This window comes from Bos taurus, chromosome 16, assembly GCF_002263795.3.
Source record: "Bos taurus isolate L1 Dominette 01449 registration number 42190680 breed Hereford chromosome 16, ARS-UCD2.0, whole genome shotgun sequence".
In the NCBI taxonomy this organism is placed as follows: Eukaryota; Metazoa; Chordata; class Mammalia; order Artiodactyla; family Bovidae; genus Bos; species Bos taurus.
Window position 1 is genome coordinate 66216826 of NC_037343.1, and position 24534 is coordinate 66241359.

Sequence of the window (24534 nt, forward strand, 5' to 3'; positions counted from 1 at the left end):
CATCTCTTATCTCTAATTTTCCCACAGGAATTTGAACTAGTCTTTGATTTTAAAAATAACTGAAAGTGTTTAGTAAGGAGATGCACTGTTTGCTTAATAAAAGGGTAGCCAGAAACTTGGCTGTAACCATCACATTAGATCAGAATTTCAGAATATTGAGTAATTAATTATGAAAATCCACTTTTTATTTTCATTTAACCTTTCAGTATTTCACAAGCAAATATTTGTTATGTAAGTTATACAGAAAAACTATTTTTCTTAACTCATAGTGCCAGTGTTTCAGAATAAAATAGAATTTCTGAAGCTGTGAACCTAAAAGAAAACAAAGCAAACACATTGCACTGTGGTTATTTTAAATGCCTTTGAAAACTGTTATGCAGTATTCTATCTTAATAATAGAGATAATTTTTTCTATTCTGAATTTTGGTAACATTAGAAAGCTGTTTAACTTCATTGTTCATAACTTTGAATCTTTGAAATTATTGTCACCATTTCTCCTAATTGGTTTGAGAACTTAATGTAAGCAAGTTTAGTTCCTTGAGACAAAAATGTTACATCTTTAAATTATTACCTGTAGATTAACTCACTTTGCTAATTTAAGGGGGGAAAATTCTATTAGCTTCTTTTGCCCATAGCTCACTGTTAACCCAAGTTGTTTATTTTTCACTGAAATTGTATTGTGTCCAGAGAGAACACATTTTCAGTAAATCTGGTATTTTATTTCATGTGATGGGATTTGAAGATAAATCACTACATGATAACTGAGTTGATTATGAAAGGTACTATATATAATTTAAGTGCTTCCCACCAAAATGTGACACTGTGATGTCTCAAGAGTAATCTGTATACAAACAACCTCAGTTTTGAAAATCTGTAGTTTAACTCAGATTTGTTTGGTGATTATCTCTTCTGAAGAGTATAACATTATTTCATTTTACTGTTAATTTTTAAAAATTGAACTCTAATTGGAGTATAGTTGATTTACAATGTCATGTTAGTTTCTGGTATACAGCATAATGATTCAGATACATACATATGCATATTCTTTACATTGTGGTTTATTGAAGGGTATTGAATATAGTTCCCTATGCTATACAGTAGGGCCTTGTTATTTGTCTATTTTGTATGTAGTAACTTGTGCATTTCACTTTTACTTTGAAGTTGACCATTTTGAGGGAAATTTTGGAATCTGAATATAGTCTCAGTATCCATAGGAAATTGGTTCCAGGACCCCTGAGGATAGCAGAATTCTCCATGCTCAAATCCCTTGTATAAAATGGCATAGTATTTGTATATAACTTACACATATTTTCCTATATACGATGAATCATCTCTAGATTAGTTGTAATACCTAATACAATGTAAATGTTCTGTAAATAGGTGCCAGTGCACAACAAATTCATCTTTTGCTATTTGGAACATTATAGAACTTTTTCCCCAAAATACTTTTGATCTATAGTTGATGGAAACTGTACATGTGAAAACTTATGGATATGGAAGGCCAGCTTCACAGAATGCCAGAATCAACTCCAAGAACTTTGTCTAAAACTAAGTCTCATTATGGCTTTTTACACCAGAGAGATAAATTAGGAGCCTGTAGATGTAAATGTGTACTCTCTTTAAATTTCTTAATTATTATTAGACTGATTTTCCAAAAGCATTTTTGTGTTGTATACTCATTCTTACGTATTTTTTCCTTCTTAATTTTGTGTTACCAGCTAAGAAAGCAGTGGATTTTACAACAGTGAAATTCCTGCTTCAGGATTCTGAAAGTTTGCTACATGCTTTCAGTACAAGGTCAAATTATGATGGTATTCTTCCACAGGCCTTTGCTCAAGTAAACAAACTACTCCAAACATTTGCAGAGGTAAGATACCTTTAGGATGCCATTTAGAGTAATCATATATGTTATAAGAATGTATTTATCAGACAAACAGTAAATAAGAAATTTAACTTACTCTAACATACTAAAAGCATTAAGTAAATATTAAGTGAATTGAATGGAGACTAAACAATCCTTATTACAAGTTATAAAATACTCATAATCCTATGGAGGCAGTGTCACAGCAGTTGTTGGGATTTCATATTGTTTCATTTATGAATAGAAGAGAATGATGCATTGTTGCCTGACTGCTCATTTTTCAGTGCTCCTGACCAGTGGATCACAGCCTGCATCAAAATACTTCAAAAATTTTTTTAAGCATGCAGATGCCATACCCCTTACTGAGTAAAATTTCTGTCAGTGGTGCCCAGAAGTGTTTTTGTTCTTGATTCATATTTTATTAATCAGGAAATTAATATTGACATAATCCAATTATCTAACCTACAGACTGTATTCAAACTTTGCCCGTTGAACACCTACCAATTTTTTAACAGGTCTCCTCATGGGATTCTTATGCAGTCTGCCTACCACTGATGCCTTTTTGCCCCTTTAAAATAACTATGTGAGTTTTGTCCTTGGTAATACTGTATTTCTAGAGTCTTCTGATTTCAAATCTATAAAATTCAGGTCATTTTATATGCCTGAAACAGTTCAAAAAACTCAGCATCACAATTACATTGTTAAATATCAATGATACTTTCATCTAGTGTGTATATATATATATATATATATATATATATATATATATATATATGTGTGTGTATGTGTGTGTCGTATTTTTTCCTTTGAGCTATTGAATTGGCCAGGTTTTCCTCTGTGGTTTTTTTTTCTGGTAACATAGGCCCCGGTACCTATGAAGTAATGAAAGGATTAGATGATACTAAACTTAGTCATAGTTACTGAGGAAAGAATTTAACTTGCTTAAGACTAAAAGAAGCATCTTTTTGATAAACTAACAGGAAATATATGTTATTTCTTGAGGAAAGAATTGATTTAAGGGGTGGATAATCTTTTGGGTTAAGATGACCAAAACATTGGTACTTATTCTTTTAAATGACAAGTGTGACTTTTAGAATCTTCAGTAGGGAAGAATGGACCTGGGAATTTAGGAGTTACAGCTTGACTATTTTAATTAAATTGTGTAGGGAAGAGCACATTATCCTTTCTCTCACAGAACTGAGCCCTAAAACCCCATCTTTAGTGAAACAACCATGGTGAACAAGATGGAAAGTTTAGGATACTTAGAGTCTTAGTAGCCTTTGAATTAAAATTATTGAGACTAAAAAAATTAGGAATGATTGAGTTAAAAATAATAGCAAGATTCTTTACAGTTGGAAACCTAGCCATGGGAGTTTTCTCCCATGAAAAGTTTGATATTAAAATCTAGTGGTGTTTGTCGCATAATTATATGCCTGTTATATGTTGCCCACTTGTAAACATATTGGCCTGTTATTTAGTAAGTTATTTATTCTTGGATCTTGATTTTCTAGTTGTCACATTAGCAAGAGATTCAAGAAGACAAAGGACAAAAAATCTAGTATTCTCTTTAGTGCTTTTCCCTCAACATTAAGCATTAGTCTGATTGTTTGAAACAACTTGTGTTTTTTCCACAATTAGAGCTTTCAAGTATTGCTTTATTTTCGTGTTTGAAACAATTCATTGTCTAAGTCAGCCAAGAACATTGTGATTTAGCTTGGGCTTTTAAAATGCACTTTCAATAGCAGTTATTTTGTAGAGTACATGTGATTTATGACCTGAATACTTAGTTATGTGTCACTAACTTGAACAATGAAAAGAAAGAGATTACCTCCAGGAATAGAATATCTAAGTATAGTAACTGTAAAAAAAAAAAAAAAATCCCCCTTATCTTAATTTACCAAGTGTAGAAAATCAGGAAAAGAGGAATATTCATTATTCATTTGATTCTGAGAAACCAAAATGGAAAGTTAAGTAATGTCATTTTCCAGATTTTATATAAATGGGGTAGAGGGAAGGATATATATTTTTTCTCTTGTGAACCTTTTAACATCATAAAAAAAAAAGACTTGCCCTTCCAGAATGATAGACTATTTAAAATAAGTCTTTTTAATAAACTTTAGACTTACGTGCCTCAGACTTCCCATCCTGACTAGTTGTGTTTTTAATTTCTGGTTATTTAACCTCTCAAAGCCTTAATCCCTTCTTCTATAAGAAAGAGTATAATAATCTCTGCCTTAGAACTGTCATGAGAATTAAATTAATACTTGTAGAGCCTAGGAAACGGCAACCCACTCCAGTGTTCTTGCCTGGAGAATCCCAGGGACGGGAGTAACCCTGGTGGGCTGCTGTCTATGTGGTTGCACAGAGTCGGACACAACTGAAGCGACTTAGCAGAGCAGAGAGCACATAGTAAGTGCTATGTAAGTGTTTGATAAAGCAGCCTATTTGTATGTTGCATACACTTCTGTTTGAAAGCTGAGAAAAAGCATTATGTGATGATTAAACACATTTATCTCAAAACAAAATTCATATTTCTGTTCATGTGTATTTATTAAGTTCATAATTAATGTAAACAGGCAGTTTTCTTCCTTCCTGAAAAGAAATAAAAGGGTAATATTTACCTTTATGAGCTGGAGAGAGAATATAACCACATTCATATATACTTATTCATATATACTTCATTCACTTATACTAAAGGTCAGATTCTGTTCATGTCTCTTCCCAGCTGTGTGACCTTGCATAACTTATTTATCCTTTCTTTGCCTCAATAAAATGTAGATAATCATAGTATCTCCTTCACAGAGTAATTGTGAGGATTAAATGAGCTACATAGATATAAAGTTCTTAGAAAATTCCTATACATAAGAAGTGCTCAGTAACTATCAACTGTTGTTACAGTTTTGGAAATTTCCATTTTTTTTACATTTGATAAGCATGAAGCTAATGTTTAAAATCATACTTTTATCAACAAAGGAAACCTAGAGAAATGGAGTGATTTTATTTAAGTTCACAAAGATGTTATAGTCAAGCCAAGTCAACAAACTCAATAAACTCATAGTTAAAAACTTTTTTTTTGCATTCTATCATATGTATTTTTCACCTAAGTTAATATTTTTACCCAGGGTGATTTTTTTAAAGAAAATATCACTTGAATCAATGGTATTGCTTTTTTACACTGTTTAGAAATATGCTCAGATCTGTTCTTAAATATTTTTAATTGGTCGTGCTATTTACTATACCATGTCCTTCCATCAACTACCAAACTTCTTAAAAGAGCAGTATATACCATTGTTCCCATTTCTTTGCTCACTTATTTCTTAATCCCTTACAAGTAGAATTCTACTTCTATACTCTGTAATAAATACATTGGAAATACTGTTTCATATAAATGAAAAAGAAAAAAATTTTTAGCTCTGATTCTATTTTGGTAATATTCTGTACATAATCAAGGACAAAGAATAAATAGCACTTCCAAGAAAGGCAGAACATTTGTAATCTACAATTGGCATTCTTTCTCTCTCACTTACTAGTGAAGGACTTGCTGCATATTATGTAATTCTTATTTCCCCAGGGCAAGGCAAAACTTAAGCAAAATTCTTCAAAAAATACACCGGGTAAAAGCCAGGAAGATAATTCTCTGATGAAATCTGATAACCAAGAAATCACCGTTTTCTCCAGTTCTTATCCTCCCCAACCCAGCAGGCATCAAGAAATCTGGTCTGTCCTAGAGAATGTTTGGATTACACTGTATCAAAACAGGTACTAAATTAACAAGAATTTTTGAGTTTCAGGGTTTTCCATTATTGCTAGTGTTCATTAAATAGTGTTTGGGTTGTGAATTTTTTTTTTTTAACTACAAAGTGTCTTAGTTTTTTTTTAAATTCTGTTTGTTTATTCACTTTTGGTTGTGCTGGGTCTTTGTTGCTACTTGGGCTTTTCTGCAGTTGCGACGAGCAGGGCTTACTCTAGTTGCGATGGACAGGCTTCTCATTGCTTCTTTTTTTGCAGAGCACAGGATGTGGGGTGCATGGGCTTCCATAGTTGTGGCTCCCAGGCTCTGGAGCACAGGCTCAATAGTTGTGGTGCATGGGCTTAGTTGCTCCGCGGCATGTGGGATTCTCCTGGATCAAGGATGGAACCTGTGTCTCCTGCATTGGGAAGTGGGTTCTTTACTACTGAGCCACCAGGGAAGCCCTGGTTTGTGCCTTTAGCAATATAGTTTGTACTAGATTATCTTATGAGGCACTTTTGTCAAATTATACCTTAGAGGTAGTGCTGCTTAAATAGGGGCTCAGAATTATCTGGAGAGGGTAAAAAATATATATGGTTAGGTTCTCTTGTTAGAAATTCTAATTCAGTAGCACACGGCTTCCATGGTGGCTCAGCTGGTAAAGAATCCACCTGCAATGTGTGAGACCTGGATTCAGTCCCTGGGTTGGAAAGATGCCCTGTAGAAGGGACAGTTACCCACTCCAGTATTCTGGCCTAGAGAATTCCATGGACAGGGGGAGCCTGGCAGGCTATAGTCCATGAGTCACAGAGTCAGACAAGTCTAAGCAACTTGCACTTCACTTCAGGACTGAAGCTGAACTAGTGCTTCTGCCTAGTGATTCAGATGTGGAACTTTGATGAGAATCATTGCCAGATACGTCAGATCGTTTGCCAACATGTCAAGACCAATGACTAGTCACCAGGAGTGGCTAAAGAAATTAGCAGGATCCAAAGGCTTCTAAGAAATAAGATGCAAAATAATGTAAATAAAACATCGGTCTGGATTAGGAAAAATTCATGTAAAAATTTTTTTATAGATAAATACTTAAGTGGAGTAATACTTTTGTTACTTTCATACACATATTCTTAGTAAAATGAAAAGATAGAGACCATTTGTGAGTAGGTCTTTAAATAGGTTGCTGGAGTAACTTAAAAAATAATCGAAAACAACTGATTTTAAAGTAGGCCAACACTCCCTTCCATAATTTTCCTCAAGCCCATAGTCTTTATATAACTAATATGTTGATCATACTGTATGCCTTGAAATATGATTTTGGTTTGAGAGCCCATTTTTTTTATTTTGGATTAAGAGCCTCTATCCATTCTAGTTGTTTATAAGAGCAGTAAAGTGGTCTTAGCACTCCATTTAAACATCTGTTCTCATTCAGTTATAGATTTAGGACTGATTTTTAGTCCTTGACTACAATTAAAAGTTTTTTCAAACAAATTATAGTCTTTTATACTAAAGAAATAACTATATCTGACATGTGAGGTAAAGAAAACAATATTTAAAATTTTGTAATCTCATATAAAGCAAAGATTTTGTTTGTCCAGTCTTAATGTATTTTTAATGTTGTGGCTTATTGTATATTCTTGTTAGCAGAATGTTGTATATACCAGACAGAGATAATCACTTTGAAACTGAAATAGTTTAAAACAATAGTTCAGTTCAGTTGAGTCATTCAGTCATGTCTGACTCTTTGCGACCCCATGGACTACAGCACACAAGGCTTCCCTGTCCATCACCAACTCCCAAAGCCTGTTCAGACTCATGTCTATCAAGTCAGTGATGCCATCTAACCATCTCATCCTCTGTCGTCCCCTTCTCCTCCTGCCTTCAATCTTTCCCAGCATCAGGGTCATTTCCAATGGGTTAGTTTTTGGAAACTAACCTTAAATGCTGGAGTTTCAGCTTCAGGATCTGTCTTTCCAATGGATATGCAAGACTGATTTTCTTTAGGATTAACTGGTTGGATCTCCTTGCAGTCCAAGGGACTCTCAAAAGAGTCTTCTCCAATACCCCAGTTCAAAAGCATCAATTCTTTGGTGCTCAGCTTTTTTTATGGTCCAACTCTCACATCCATACAGAACTATTGAAAATACTATAGCCTTAACTAGACGGACCCTTGAGGGCAAAGTAATGTCTCTGCTTTTTAATATGCTGTCTAGATTGGTTATAGCCTTTCTTCCAAGGAGCAAGCGTCTTTTAATTTCATGGCTGCAGTCACTATCTGCAGTGATTTTGGAGCCCCAATAAAATAAAAGTCTGTCACTGTTTCCATTGTTTCCCTATTTGCCATGAAGTGATGGTACTGGATGCCATGATCTTAGTTTTCTGAATGTTGAGCTTTAAGCCAACTTTTTCATTCTCCTCTTTCACTTTCATCAAGAGGCTTTTTAGTTCCTCTTCACTTTCTGCCATAAGGGTGGTGTCATCTGCGTATCTGAGGTTATTGATATTTCTCCCGGCAATCTTGATTCCAGCTTGTGCTTCATTCAGCCCAGCATTTCACTTGATATACTCTGCAATTAGCAGGGTGACAATATGCAACCTTGATGTATACCTTTCCCGATTTGGAACCAGTCTGTTGTTCCATGTCCAGTTCTAATTTTTGCTTCTTGACCTGCATACAGATTTCTCAGGAGGCAGGTCAGGTGGTCTGGTATTCCCAACTCTTTCAGAATTTTCCATAGTTTATTGTGATCTACACAGTCAAAGGCTTTGGTATAGTCAATAAAGCAGAAATAGATGTTTTTCTGGAATTCTCTTGCTTTTTGGATGATCTAGCAGATGCTAGCAATTTGATCTCTGCTTCCTCTGCCTTTTTTAAATCTAGCTTGAACGTCTGGAGGTTCTCAGTTCACATATTGTTGAAGCCTGGCTTGGGGAATTTTGAGCATTACTTTTCTTGTGTGTGAGATGAGTACAACTGTGCAGTAGTTTGAGCATTTGTTGGCATTGCCTTTCTTTGGGATTGGAATGAAAACTGACCTTTCCCAGTCCCATGGCCACTGCTGAGTTTCCCAAATTTGCTGGCATATTGAGTGCGCACTTTCACAGCATCATCTTTTAGGATTTGAAATAGCTCAGATGGAATTCCATCACCTCCACTAGCTTTGTTCATTGTGATGCTTCCTAAGGTCCACTTGACTTGTGCTCCAGGATATCTGGCTCTAGGTTAGTGATCACACCATCGTGGTTATGTGTGTCATCAAGATCTTTTTTGTATAGTTCTGTGTATTCTTGCCACCACGTCTTAATATCTTCTGCTTCTGTTAGGTCCATACCATTTCTGTCCTTTATTGTGCCCATCTTTGCATGAAATGTTCCCTTGGTGTCACTAATTTTCTTGAAGCGATCTCTAATCTTTTCCATTCTATTGTTTTCCTCTATCTCTCTGCATTGATCACTGAGGAAGGCTTTCTTTTCTCTCTGTGCTATTATTTGGAACTCTGTATTCAAATAGGTATATGTTTCCTTTTCTCCTTTGCCTTTCACTAAGCGAAAGAATATTAAAGCAAAAACAATATTTAAGGGGGCGGTCCTAAGATGGCGGAGGAATAGGACAGGGAGACCACTTTCTCCCCCACAAATTCATCAAAAGAAAATTTGAACACTGAGTAAATTCCACTAAACAACTTCTGAATGCTGGCAGAGGACATCAGGCACCCAGAAAAGCAGCCCATTGTCTTCGAAAGGAGGTAAGAAAAAATATAAAAGATAAAAAGAGAGACAAAAGAGGTAGGGACGGAGATCCGTCCCGGGAATGGAGTCTTAAAAAACAGAGAAGTTTCCAAACACCAGGAAACACTCTCACTGGAGAGTCTGTGGCGAGCCTTGGAACCTCAGAGGGCAACATAACTGGGAGGAAAAATAAATAAATAAATAATTAAAACCCACAGATTACGTGCCCAACGGTAACCCCTGCGGGGAGCGAGCTCCGCCCCTGGCAGTGGAGAAGCATCACAGAGGCCCGCATCCACCACTAGGAAGTGGGGGATGGGCAGGGAGGCGAGGATGCATTGCTTAGAGTAAGGACCAGACCTGAATGCCCTGAGGGCAATCTGAGGGAACTAACTTGAGATAGCAAAGCAGACTGTGGGCTAGCTATCCTGGGAAAAGCCCTAACCTAAGACACCGCCAGGCCTGCTCACAGAACAAAGAACTGAGCAGAGCTAGCCGGTTGCGGACCTGCCCATCCCTCACCAGAGACAGGCAGGCTAGAGCAGCCAGAGCCAGAAGGGGGCAATTGCGGCCCCAGAGAGGCATCATCTACCAAACTGCAAGCAGGCTTTGTTGCTAACCAAGACTTCTTGGGATTCGGAACCATTGTCATCTGCCAGGAGGGTCGCAGCCAGAGATCAGCTCGCCAGAAGAGAGACACAGCACACCTGAGAAGGTGCGCTGATTATACACCCAGAAAACTGAGTGGCAGGGATGAGGGTGGCGATAAGTCGCAGCGACCACGTTCGCCAAGCACCTAGTCACCTGAGCTGCTTGGACATGGAAAGGGCACAAAATGCAAGCCCAACCGAGTCTGCGCCTTTGTGGAGTACCTGAGTACCTGAACCTGAGCACTTAGACCTGGGAAGTGCATACAACCCAGGGCCAGCCTCAGACAGTTCCCAGCAGAGCAACCTAGAGCCTAAGCAGTGTAGACAGGGAAAGCACACATGCCGTGAGTGGGGCAAACCCAGTGTGGCTGAGACACTGCAAGCACATGCCAGTGTTATTTGTTTGCAGTGTTCCTCCCTCCCGACAGCACAACTGAACAAGTGAGACTTAAAAAATGTCTACCACTGCCCCCTTGTGTCAGGGTGGAAATTAGGCAGTGAAGAGGCCAGCAAACAGAAGCTAAAACAGAGGGAACCGCCTTGGAAGTGACAGGTACAATAGATTAAAACCCTGTAGTTAGCACTGACTATATAGGAAGGGGCCCATAGATCTTGAGAAGTATAAGCCCAATCAAGGAACTATCTGAAAGTGAACTGACCCCACACTGTCCACAACACTACCAGAGAAAGTCCTAGATATATTTTTACTATTAAATTAAAAAAAATTTTTTATTTTCATTTTTATAACCTATTACTTTGTAAAAAAAAAAACAACAACAACCCTATTTTTAAAAGCAAACTTCATATATATATTTTATAATTTTTGTGACTTTGTTTTTTCTTTAATATTGTATTTTTGAGAATCCAACCTCTACTCTAGATTTTTAATGTTTGCTTTTTAGTATTTGTTATCAATTTTGTACCTTTAAGAACCCAATCTTCAGTACCCATTTTTACTTGGGAGCGAGATTACTGGCTTGACTGCTCTCTCCCACTTTGGACTCTCCTTTTTCTCCACCAAGTCGCCTCCGTCTCCTCCCTCCCGCTTCTCTTCTCTACCCAAGTCTGTGAATCTCATTGTGTGTTCTGGACTGTGGAGAACACTTAGGGAACTGATTACTGGCTGGATCTGTCTCTCTCCTTTTGATTCCCCACCCCCCTTTATCCTCCTGGCCACCTCTGTCTCCTTCCTCCCTCTTCTCTTCTCTGTATAACTGCGTGAACATCTCTGAGCGGTCCAGACTGTGGAAAGCACATAGGGAAGTGATTACTGACTAGCTTGCTCCCTCCTCTTTTGATTCCCCCTCTTCTCCTCCTGGTCACCTCTATCTCCCTCCTCCCACTTCTCTTCTCCACGTAACTCTGTGAACCTCTCTGGGTGTCCCTCACTGTAGAGAAACTTTTCATCCTTAACCTAGATGTTTTATCATCGGTGCTGTATAGATGGAGAGGTCTTGAGGCTATTGTAAGAATAAGACTGAAAACCAGAGGCAGGAGGCTTAAGTCTACATCCTGAGAACACCAGAGAACTCCTGACTCCAGGGAACATTAATTGATTGGAGCTCAACAAACGCCTCCATACCTACACTGAAACCAAGCACCACCCAGGGGCCAACAAGTTCCAGAACAAGACATACCATGCAAATTCTCCAGCAACACAGGAACATAGCCCTGAACTTCAATATACAAGTTTCCCAAAGTCACACCAAACCCACTGACATCTCATAACGCATTACTGGACACTTCATTGCACTCCAGAGAGAAGAAATCCAGCTCCACCCACAGAACACTGACACAAACTTCCCTAACCAGGAAACCTTGACAAGCCACCCATCCAACCCCACCCACAGCGAGGAAACTCCACAATAAAGAGAATTCCACAAACTGCCAGAATACGGAAAGGCCACCCCAAACACAGCAATATAAACAAGATGAAAAGGCAGAGAAATACCCAGCAGGTAAAGGAACAGGATAAATGCCCACCAAACCAAACAAAAGAGGAAGAGATAGGGAATCTACCTGATAAAGAATTCCGAATAATTATAGTGAAAATGATCCAAAATCTTGGAAACAAAATGGAGTTACAGATAAGTAGCCTGAGACAAGGATTGAGAAGATGCAAGAAAGGTTTAACAAGGGCCTAGAAGAAATAAAAAAGAGTCAATATATAAGGAATAATGCAATAAATGAGATCAAAAACACTCTGGAGGGAACCAACAGTAGAATAAGAGGCAGAAGATAGGATAAGTGAGGTAGAAGATAGAATGGTAGAAATAAATGAAACAGAGAGGAAAAAAATGAATTAAAAGAAATGAGGACAATCTTAGAGACCTCTGGGACAATGTTAAATGCTCCAACATTCGAATCATAGGAGTCCCAGAAGAAGAAGACAAAAAGAAAGACTATGAGAAAATACTTGAGGAGATAATAGTTGAAAACTTCCCTAAAATGGGGAAGGAAATAATCACCCAAGTCCAAGAAAGCCAGAGAGTCCCAAACAGGATAAACCCAAGGCGAAACACCCCAAGACACGTATTAATCAAATTAACAAAGATCAAACACAGAGAACAAATATTAAAAGCAGCAAGGGAAAAACAACAAATAACACACAAGGGGATTCCCATAAGTATAACAGCTGATGTTTCAATAGAAACTCTTCAGGCCAGGAGGGAATGGCAGGACGTACTTAAAGTGATGAGAGAAAATAACCTACAGCCCAGATTACTGTACCCAGCTAGGATCTCATTCAAATATGAAAGAGAAATCAAAAGCTTTACAGACAAGCAAAAGCTGAGAGAATTCAGCACCACCAAACCAGCTCTCCAACAAATGCTAAAGGATCTTCTCTAGATAGGAAGCACAGAAAGGGTGTATAAACTCGAACCCAAAACAATAAAGTAAATGGCAGCGGGATCATACTTATCAATAATTACCTTAAATGTAAATGGGTTGAATGCCCCAACCAAAAGACAAAGACTGGCTGAATGGATAAGACCCCTATATATGTTGTCTACAAGAGACCCACCTTGAAACAAGGGACACATACAGACTGAAAGTGAAGGGCCGAAAAAAATATTCCATGCAAATAAAGACCAAAAGAAAGCAGAGTAGCAATACTCATATCAGATAAAATAGACTTTAAAACAAAGGCTGTGAGAAGAGACAAAATGGACACTACATAATGATCAAAGGATCAATCCAAGAAGAAGATATAACAATCATAAATATATATGCACCCAACATAAGAGCACCACAATATGTAAGACAAATGTTAACAAGTATGAGAGGGGAAATTAATAATTACACAATAATAGTGGGAGACTTTAATACCCTACTCACACCTATGAATAGATCAACTAAACAGAAAATTAACAAGGAAACACAAACTTTAAATGATACAGTAGACCAGTTAGACCTAATTGATAACTATAGGACATTTCACCCCAAAACGATGAATTTCACCTTTTTCTCAAGCGCACATGGACCCTTCTCCAGGATAGATCACATCCTGGGCCATAAATCTAGCCTTGGTAAATTCAAAAAAACTGAAATCATTCCAAGCATCTTTTCTGACCCCAATACAGTAAGATTAGATCTCAATTACAGGAGAAACACTATTAAAAATTCCAACATATGGAGGCTGAACAACACACTGCTGAAGAACCAACAAATCACAGAAGAAATCAAAAAAGAAATCAAAATATGCATAGAAACGAATGAAAATGAAAACAACCCAAAACCTGGGGGACACTGTAAAAGTAGTGCTAAGGGGAAGGTTCATAGCAATACAGGCATACCTCAAGAAACAAGAAAAAAGTCAAATAAACAACCTAACTCTACACCTAAAGCAACTAGAAAAGGAAGAAATGAAGAACCCCACGGTTAGTAGAAGGAAAGAAATCTTAAAAACTAGGGCAGAAATAAATGCAAAAGAAACAAAAGAGACCATAGCAAAAATCAATAAAGCCAAAAGCTTGTTCTTTGAGAAGATAAATAAAATTGTCAGACCATTAGCCAGACTCATCAAGAAACAAAGGGAGAAAAATCAAATCAGTAAAATTAGAAATGAAAATGGAGAGATCACAACAGACAACACAGAAATACAAAGGATCATAAGAGATTATTATCAGCAACTATATACCAATAAAATGGACAACTTGGAAGAAATGGACAAACTCTTAGAAAAGCACAACTTTCCAAAACTGAACCAGGAAGAAATAGAGAATCTTAACAGACCCATCACAAGCACAGAAATTGAAACTGTAATCAAAATCTTCTAGCAAACAAAAGCCCAGGTCCAGATGGCTTCACAGCTGAATTCTACCAAAAATTTAGAGAAGAGCTAACACCTATCCTACTCAAACTCTTCCAGAAAATTGCAGAGGAAGGTAAACTTCCAAACTCATTCTATGAGGCCACCATCACCCTAATACCAAAACCTGACAAAGATCCCACAAAAAAAGAAAATTACAGGCCAATATCATTGATGAACATAGATGCAAAAATTCTTAACAAAATTCTAGCAAACAGAATCCAACAACACATTAAAAAGATCATACAGCATGACCAAGTGGGCTTTATCCCAGGGATGCAAGAATTCTTCAATATCGGCAAATCAATCAATGTAATATACCACATTAACAAATTGAAAAATAAAAACCTTATGATTATCTCAACAGATGCAGAGAAAACCTTTGACAAAATTCAACATCCATTTATGATAAAAACCCTCCAGAAAGCAAGAATAGAAGGAACGTACCTCAACATAATAAAAGCTATATATGACAAACCCACAGCAAACATTATCCTCAATGGTGAAAAATTGAAAGCATTTCCCCTAAAGTCAGGAACAAGACAAGGGTGCCCACTGTCACCACTACTATTCAACATAGTTTTGGAAGTTTTGGCCACAGCAGTCAGAGCAGAAAAAGAAATAAAAGGAATCCAAATTGGAAAAGAAGAAGTAAAACTCTCACTGTTTGCAGATGACATGATCCTCTACATAGAAAACCCTAAAGACTCGACCAGAAAATTACTAGAGCTAATCAATGAATATAGTAAAGTTGCAGGATATAAAATCAACACACAGAAATCCCTTGCATTCCTATACACTAATAATGAAAAAATGCAAGAGAAATTAAGGAAACAATTCCATTCATCATTGCAACAAAAAGAATAAAATTCTTAGGAATATGTCTACCTAAAGAAACAAAAGACTTATATATAGAAAACGATAGAACACTGGTGAAAGAAATCAAAGAGGACACTAATATATGGAGAAATATACCATATTCATGGATCGGAAGAATCAATATAGTGAAAATGAGTATACTACCCAAAGCAATCTATAGATTCAGTGCAATCCCTATTAAGCTACCAACGGTATTTTTCACAGAGCTAGAACAAATAATTTCACAATTTGTATGGAAACACAGAAATCTTGAATAGCCAAAGCAATCTTGATAAAGAAGAGTGGAACTGGAGGAATCAACCTGCCTGACTTCAGGCTCTACTACAAAGTCACAGTCATCAAGACAGTATGATACTGGCACAAAGACAGAAATATAGATCAATGGAACAAAATAGACAGCCCAGACATAAATCCACGCACCTATGGATACCTTATCTTTGACAAAGGAGGCAAGAATATACAATGGAGAAAAGACAATCTCTTTAGCAAGTGGTGCTGGGAAAACTGGTCAACCACTTGTAAAAGGATGAAACTAGACCACTTTCTAACACCATACACAAAAATAAACTCAAAATGGATTAAAGATCTATTTGTAAGACCAGAAACTATAAAACTCCTAGAGGAGAACATAGGCAAAACACTCTCTGACATAAATCACAGCAGGATCCTCTATGACCCACCTCCCAGAATATTGGAAATAAAAGCAAAAATAAACAAATGGGACCTAATTAAAATTAAAGGCTTCTGCACAATAAAGGAAACTATAAGCAAGGTGAAAAGACAGCCTTCAGAATGGGAGAAAATAATAGCAAATGAAGCAACTGACAAACAACTAATCTCAAAAATATACAAGCAACTCCTGCAGCTCAATTCCAGAAAAATAAATGACCCAATCAAAAAATGGGCCAAAGAACTGAACAGACATTTCTCCAAAGAAGACATACAAATGGCTAACAAACACATGAAAAGATGCTCAACATCACTCATTATCAGAGAAATGCAAATCAAAACCACAATGAGGTGCCATTTCACTCCAGTCAGAATGGCTGCTATCCAAAAGTCTACAAGCAATAAATGCTGGAGAGGGTGTGGAGAAAAGGGAACCCTCATACACTGTTGGTAGTACAGCCACTATGGAGAACAGTGTGGAGATTCCTTAAAAAACTGGAAATAGAACTGCCTTATGATCCAGCAATCCCACTGCTGGGCATACACACCAAGGAAACCAGAGTTGAAAGAGACACGTGTACCCCAATGTTCATCGCAGCACTGTTTATAACAGCCAGGACATGGAAGCCACCTAGATGTCCATCAGCAGATGAATGGATAAGAAAGCTGTGGTACATATACACAATGGAGTATTACTCAACCATTAAAAAAATACATTTGAATCAGTTCTAATGAAGTGGATGAAACTGGAGCCTATTATACAGAGTGAAGTAAGTCAGGAAGAAAAACACCAATATAGTGTAATAGCGCCTATATATGGAATTTAGAATGATAATAACGATAATTCTCCAAGCCAGGCTTCAGCAGTATGTGAACTGTGAACTTCCAGATGTTCAAGCTGGTTTTAGAAAAGGTAGAGGAACCAGAGATCAGATTGCCAACATCCGCTGGATCATCGAAAAAGCAAGAGAGTTCCAGAAAAACATCTATTTCTGCTTTATTGACTATACCAAAAGCTTTGACTGTGTGGATCAATATAAACTGTGAAAAATTCTGAAAGACATGGGAATACCAGACCACCTGACCTGCCTCTTGAGAAACCTATATGCAGGTCAGGAAGCAACAGTTAGAACTGGACATGGAACAACAGACTGGTTCCAAATAGGAAAAGGAGTACCTCAAGGCTGTATATTGTCACCCTGCTTATTTAACTTATATGCGGAGTACATCATGAGAAACACTGGGCTGGAGGAAGCACAAGCTGGAATCAAGATTACCAGGAGAAATATCAATAACCTCAGATATGCAGATGACACCACCCTTATGGCAGAAATTGAAGAGGAACTAAAAAGCCTGTTGATGAAAGTGAAAAAGGAGAGTGAAAAAGTTGGCTTAAAGCTCAACATTCAGAAAACGAGGATCATGGCATCTGGTCCCATCACTTCATGACAAATAGATGGGGAAACAGTGGAAACAGTGTCAGACTTTTTTTGAGGGGGGGCTCCAAAATCACTGCAGATGGTGACTGCAGCCATGAAATTAAAAGATGCTTACTCCTTGGAAGAAAAGTTATGACCAATCTAGATAGTGTATTGAAAAATAAAGACATTACTTTGCCAACAAAGGTCCGTCTAGTCAAGGCTATGGTTTTTCCAGTAGTTATGTATGGATGTGAGAGTTGGACTGTGAAGAAAGCTGAGCACTTCAGAATTGATGCTTTTAAACTGTGGTGTTGGAGAAGACTCTTGAGAGTCCCTTGGACTGCAAGGAGGTCCAGCCAGTCCATTCTGAAGGAGATCAGCCCTGGGTGTTCTTTGGAAGGAATGATGCTAAAGCTGAAACTCCAGTACTTTGGCCACATCATGCGAAGAGTTGGCTCATTGGAAAAGACTCTGATGCTGGGAGGGATTGAGGGCAGGAGAAAAGGGGACGACAGAGGATGAGATGGCTGGATGGCATCACCAACTCGATAGATGTGAGTTTAAGTGAACTCCTGGAGTTGGTGATCGACAGGGAGGCCTGGCATGCCACGATTCATGGGGTTGCAAAGAGTCGGACATGACTGAGCAACTGAACTGAACGATAACCCTGTATGCGAGACAGCAAAAGAGAGACAGATGTATAGAACAGTCTTCTGGACTCTGTGGCAGAGGGTGAGGGTGGGATGATTTGGGAGAATGACATTGAAACATGTATATTATCATATATGAAACAGATCACCAGTCCAGGTTTGATGCATGATACAGGGTGCTCAGGCTGGTGCGCTGGGATGACCCAGAGGGATGGGATGGGGAGGGAGGTAGGAGGGGGGTTCAGGAATAAATACAATATTTAAGATATTTTAATCTTTCTTTTATTTAGAAAATATTTGAATACTTTATGTGGTTTACAAGTGACCTGTAATATACATGCGTTTGTGTTGGATGTTACAGAGCTCTTGTTAATTTCTGGATAATACACTTTATATTATAGTCCTTCAGTAAGTGAAAATGCTTGTAATTACTTTATCATTGTATAGTTTTTAAACTACTTCATTGTTTGCTGTGCCTGATTGTGTACCAGAATCACTGTAGAACCAGAGTCACTTCTCAACATATTCATGTTTGAGCCTTTCACATAGAGATGTTTATTTGAAAATCTGGTGGACCATGCACTATTTTTCATATAAAACTACTCTGAGTACTAGTCACTAAGTCGTGTCTGACTCTTTGCAGCCCTTTGGACTGTAGCCTGCTAGGCTCTTCAGTCCATGGGATTTCCCAGACAATAATATTGGAGTGGATTGCCATTTCCTCCTCCAGGGGATCTTCGTGACTCAGGGATCAAACCCTTGTCTCCTGCTTGGCAGGAAGATTCTTTACCACTGAGCCACCTGGGAAGTCCTAGAGCACTTATGCACAACCTTAAGAGGCTGGGATTAGGTTATATAAGGAAAGGATAAACAACATGGTCCTGCTATATTGCACAGTGAACTATTGTTTAGTATCTTATGATAAATCTTAATGGAAAAGAATATTAAAAAAGAATGTACATATATATGTATAACTGGATCACTTTGCTGTACAGCAGAAATGCACACAACATTCTAAATTAACTATGCTTCAATAAAAATATTGAAAAATAAAATGACGGAAATTTATTCAGTCACAGTCTGAAGACTAGAAAGTCTGAAATCCAGGTGTCTGCAGAGTTGGTTCTTTTAGGAGGTTCTGAGGGAGAATCTATTCCATGACTGTCTCCAGCTTCTAGTAGCTGCCAGCCGTATTTGTAGATATATCACTCCAGTCCAGTCTCTACCTTTGTCTTCACATAGGGTAGTGTCTACCCTAACCCAGCATGACCTCATTTTAACTTAACTTACATATGCAAAAATCGTGTTTTAAATAAGGTCACATTCTGAGGTTGTGGGTGAACATGAATTTGGGGGTGGGCAGTGTTCAACCCATACAGCATATGTTTTGAGTTTTTATATGGTTGTTTTTATGTTATATGAGTACATTTTGTTTACCTTAATTTTTCTGTTTCATAGATGGCATAAGCATCATCTTAACAGTAATTTGGTATTTCATCAGGTTGCTAATTTACTACTTAATACTTTTTAAAAATATTGTTGGACATTGAGGTGGTTATTAATTGTGCCTGTTTCTAAAATTGAAATTATCAGAACAAAGTGTATGAACATTTATAACATCCAGTTTCAGCAAAGTCTAAATCTGATGTTGATTTTTTTTTCTTCATCCTTGTATATGGGAGTACGGTCATTACTTACATACTGACTTGAATATGGATTGATAGCATTACTTCCCTTCTATCTCTTATGGTCTCTTAGAGTGAAACATTCTTCACAGTTTTTACAGTATTACTTTCCATTAGACCTATATAGTTGTTGACCCCTATTCTTTGCATGAATGGATGTCTGGACATTTATTTCTCATTTAAACTGATGAACATTATGAGCTGTAAGTTACAAACATTATTTTATACATTAGAAGTCAAAATACTTGAATTACAGTAAATTTGCGTGTGTACCTATGAGCATTTTTTTTCTTTCTATTTTAGCATGGATGTGTTTCAAAGGTTGGATTCAAATTCAACTCTGACGTCTTCAAAGATAGCATCATTTGAAGAAGCATTTGTATATCTTCAAAAGTTAATGGCAGCTGTTAAAGATATTCTGGAAGGAATTCAGAGGTAAATACTACTTAATTTCAAGATTTCATTTATTTCTTACTTTACTCTTTCTTTTAGGCTTATTGGCTTTATCAGAGTTGCTGGGAGTCTTCCGGCAAGTTTCATAAACTAGTAGCTCTTAGATTGAACTCGTCTCCCTCTGTTGCAGAGAATGCCTACTTCAGTTGATCATCTGGACCACAAAAATGTATCTACTTTTTTCCTTTCTAGAAAAAAATTGGCTAGATTGTAGGCTTCATAAGGAACTTTTCTTTACTGCATAACTGTAGCTCCAAGAATAGTGCCTGACACATAATGTTCAGTTCAGTTCAGTTTCTCAGTCATGTCTGACTCTTTGCAACCCCATGGACTTCTGCTCACCAGGCTTTCCTGTCCATCACCAACATCCGGAGCTTGCTCAAACTCATGTCCATCGAGTCGGTGATACTATCCAACCACCTCATCCTCTGTCATCCCCTTCTCCTCCTGCTTTCGATCTTCCCCAGGATCAGGGTCTTTTCTAATGAGTCAGTTCTTTGCATCAGGTGGCCAAAGTATTGAAGTTTCAGCTTCAGCATCAGTCCTGCCAATGAATATTTAGGACTGATTTCCTTTAGGATGAACTGGTTGGATCTCCTTGCAATTCAAGGGACTGTTAAGAGTCTTCACCAGTACATAATGGGCACTCAGTAATTACGTGTTGAATGTGTGTGAGTGCTCAGTCGCTCAGTTGTGTTGACTCTTTTCAACCCCTTGTACTGTACACCAGGCTCCTTTGTCCATGGAATTTTCCAGGCAAAGAATACTGGCGTGGTTTGCCATTTCCTCCTCCAGAATAAAAAGTAGTATATGTTAAGGTAATTATCACTGCCCTTTAAAAGAAAAAACATGGTAATGTTTGTTAATATGGTTGATTTCATCCAATACAGTCTCACAGTACTGCAAACTGAGAATGTTTGAGGAGCAACTTAGTCTTTTGGTGCTTTGAGACTTGATTTGTATGTGATTATTAAATATTTATGAAGTATATAGAAAACATAGTTCTAGAAAGGTATAGAATTGACTATGCCATCTTTGTAGTATAAAGTCAGATGTTTTCTTTTTTGGCATTAAAGGAGAATACTTGCAGTTATTTTTTTTTTATATGCCAAAATTGTTTGATCTGAATTAGACATACAGCTTGCTCTGAGAAGAATGCTGTTCTTTACCAATTAAAAAACAAAACCAAAAGCTGATGTGATTTTAACAAGTCAAAGTTTTAAAAACTTGGATTTTTAAAACAATAGCAATTTTTGATTTTGCTTATTTCTTTTTAAGAGTTTTTGGAAACATCATCTCATTAATGTGCAAAGCATTTGTACCTCTTTTTGGATCACTTGGCTAATATAATTCTTAGAATGAAAGGTTACCAAAGCTTTTTGCTACTCTTAAGTTACTAATGACTGAAGGGACAGATCCCAAGTTAAATATCATCTTTTTTTTTAAATTTAAGGCAATATTACCTAAAAGTAGCTCTATGAAGAAGAAATACTCAGTTCTGATTTTAGCTGTGTAAAAGATGTTTCACATGCTACACTGCATAAAAGCCATGCTTGACGTATTATCTTTTCTATAGAAAGTAGAGATATTAATCTGACTTCAATTACTCAACAAATGTTTGTTGAGCACCACCTGTGCTTGGCATCATGTTAGGCTCTGGGGAATCAAAGATAAATGAGAAGCAATCTCTGACTCCAATGAGCTTGCAGAAATAGTGCTAACAGTCACATTAAAACAGATAGTTACAATAGAGAGTTACTAATATTTTAATAGGAGCACAGGCAGTGGAGGGAGGGAGGGTTTGGCAAAAGATGAGACTGGATGGGGGTTGGAGGGAAATGTCTTTTCAGCTTCATAAAGCAGTTTCCACTTTATCCTGTTGGCTAGTATTTCACACATCCAGAGCTGTTCTGTGCCACGAGAGACGTGTTTATAGTCCAAAAAGCTATGGAAATTCTGTGGACTATATTACCCACTGAGAAAATCACTATACATCCTTTGGTAAGTTTTATAGACTTTGCTGTAGAGACCCTTCTTAATTTTAGAAGCTTTAAACATATTGTCCCCTGGACCCCACCCCAGAGATTCTGATTCTGAGGGTGTGCCTGGCTATCACAATTTAAAAAATTTCTCCAAGTGATTCTAATGTGTAGGCAGGTGTTGAGGACCACTAGCCAGTTGCTTAACCACTTGTTGTCAGAGTGTGGACACAGAACCAACCTCATCATAGCCACCTGGAACTTGTTAAAAATGCAGATTCTCAAACCCTGCCCTGCCTACTGAATTGAAAACTCTGGGGGTTGGGCCTAGTGGTCTGTGTCCTGATTCTGTGCACACTGAAGGTTGAGCACCAATGGGCCTAAATGGTGCTCAGCCCTAGTGGCCAATTACAATCACCTGGGAGCTTAAAAAAAGAAAAAAAGGCCGGGCACTAACCCTAAACCTATTCCATCTGAATCGCTAGGAGTGGGACCTGTGTGTAAGCATTTTTGTTCACTCCCGTGGTGATTCTTATGTGCAGTCATGTTTGAGAAGGTGTAGCGTGTACAGCTTTCAAAAACCGTATCTAAAGAAATAAACACTAGAATTTTAAAGCTGGTTAAGTTTTGTTACTCTTTCCTCTAAGTGTACATACCTCCAGGAATAAGGAAGTATTGGTTGCTCTGCTGGTTTTCAGCATGTGACCTGGGATAAATTGTCTTGAGCCTCAGTCTCTGTCTATAAAAGAAGCATAGCAATGCCTTCCTAGAGCTTTTCATTAAGTTACTGTGCTTCAAAAATTGGGTATTGGTATAACTAATGAAGCCAGTGATTCTCTGCTTATTAAAGCAGAGTTCTAGATCCTATCTCAGACTACTGAAATCACTTCAATATCTGTAGATATTTTGTAGAGAAGACAAGTTGTATTTTTAACAAACTTTCCAAGAGATTTATATGCAATTGGTACAGGAACACATTTAAAAAAATTAATCCAACCTCCTGTAGTAAGTATATCAGAACTTCTTGAGCTACCAGCAGAGGGCATTATGAATAAAAAGTTTGCCGGTTTAATTATTCATTAATCAACAGAAACTACTGAAATTGCAAGGTTTTTTTAACTGTAAGACAATGGACATTTGAATCAAAGTGTATTAAAAGTTAATAATTATATTGTTTTGTCAAGTGTTATGTGGTCTTAAAATCTTTTAAAGTAAGTTCAGTGTAAACATTGAAAAATACACTCAAATTTGTAATGACTACAAATTCATTAGCATTTTGGATGCTTGCTAAAATGAAATAGTTTCTTTTTTTGAGCTATATGCTCAGTGAATGTATGTCAGCTCTGTTTCTTTTTATTGTGCTCTGCTAAGTCACTTCAGTTGTGTCCAACTCTTTGCAACCCTGTATGAACCCTATAGCCTGCCAGGCTTCTCTGTCCATGGGATTCTCTAGGCAAGAATAGTGGACTGGGTTGCCATTTCCTACTCCAGGGGATCTTCTTGATCCAGAGATTGAACTCACATCTCTTTTTAGAGCAGATCATTTATGGTGTTATTTTAGGAACTGGTAATAAATAACCTGTTAATCAAGTCCTTCAGTTAAAGAAGTGAATGAAAATGTGTTTGTTGAACTGAGTTTGTAGCTGCCTTCACTAATGTCATCTACCCTAGCTAAGCTACTGTTTCTTTTCTTAGAGTAACTCATGCCTTCTTCACATGATGTATGTGAAAATCTTTTTAAACTGTAACATATTTATAAGTGTTAGTTTTTATTTTTTCTTTAAAGCTGAGATGTTTAATTTGAAATATTTAACTGTATAATTTAACTTTGATAGAATTCGAAGCATCATTATGGTGAGTTAAGATTGAAAATATTGGTGTTAGCAGTTGTCCACACAATTATATAGTTGGGTGCAGAATACCTAATTTGGTAAAAGTTGAAGGAATGGGAATATTGCTGATTTCTGCACTTTATGCACACTTTTTTCTTGTGTACGAGAGTGAACTTAGCTAACTTATTTGGTTTAGAAATTGCTTCTTTCTTATCTTTCCTTTTATATGTTTATAGGGTTAATTTCAGCACTTTTGTTAATATTTTCTTATATAAACACTAGTGAATCAGTCAATATTCTTTGCATATAGACAAAAGTGTTGTAAGATTTATTTTTTAGGTCAGTACTATCTAGTCTCATTTTATAGTGTAGTGAATTTATGTCTAGATTGGTCAAGTCATTCTCAAGATAACAAAAACCTTTTGCTGAGGATATGAAAATTATAAAGCTTCACTTGGAGTGAAAAATTAATTAGAGTCATATGGCAAATACTAGAACTAAGAAAACTTCTACTTATACATTAATAAAAAAACATTACATGTCCTGTGCTTAAATCGACACCTCTACAAAGTTAACTAAACCAGTCATGTAATGCAAATCTGAGGCATACTATAAATGTGTGCAGCTTCAACCTGAAAGATAATACTCAAAACAACAATGAATGTGTGTTTTTGTGTTTGTGAAGTA

The 24534-nt window shown here is 37.1% G+C and overlaps 1 protein-coding gene across 1 annotated transcript in view; it reads left to right on the top strand.

Annotated features, from left to right (window-relative positions):
• The window catches only part of SWT1 (SWT1 RNA endoribonuclease homolog), a 107542-nt gene that overhangs the window by 50290 nt on the left and 32718 nt on the right, over window positions 1–24534 (top strand). Inside the window, 3 exon segments of the mRNA XM_003587114.6 lie at window positions 1719–1867; window positions 5433–5620; window positions 19887–20018. Coding sequence (XP_003587162.2) covers window positions 1719–1867; window positions 5433–5620; window positions 19887–20018 — 469 coding nt within the window.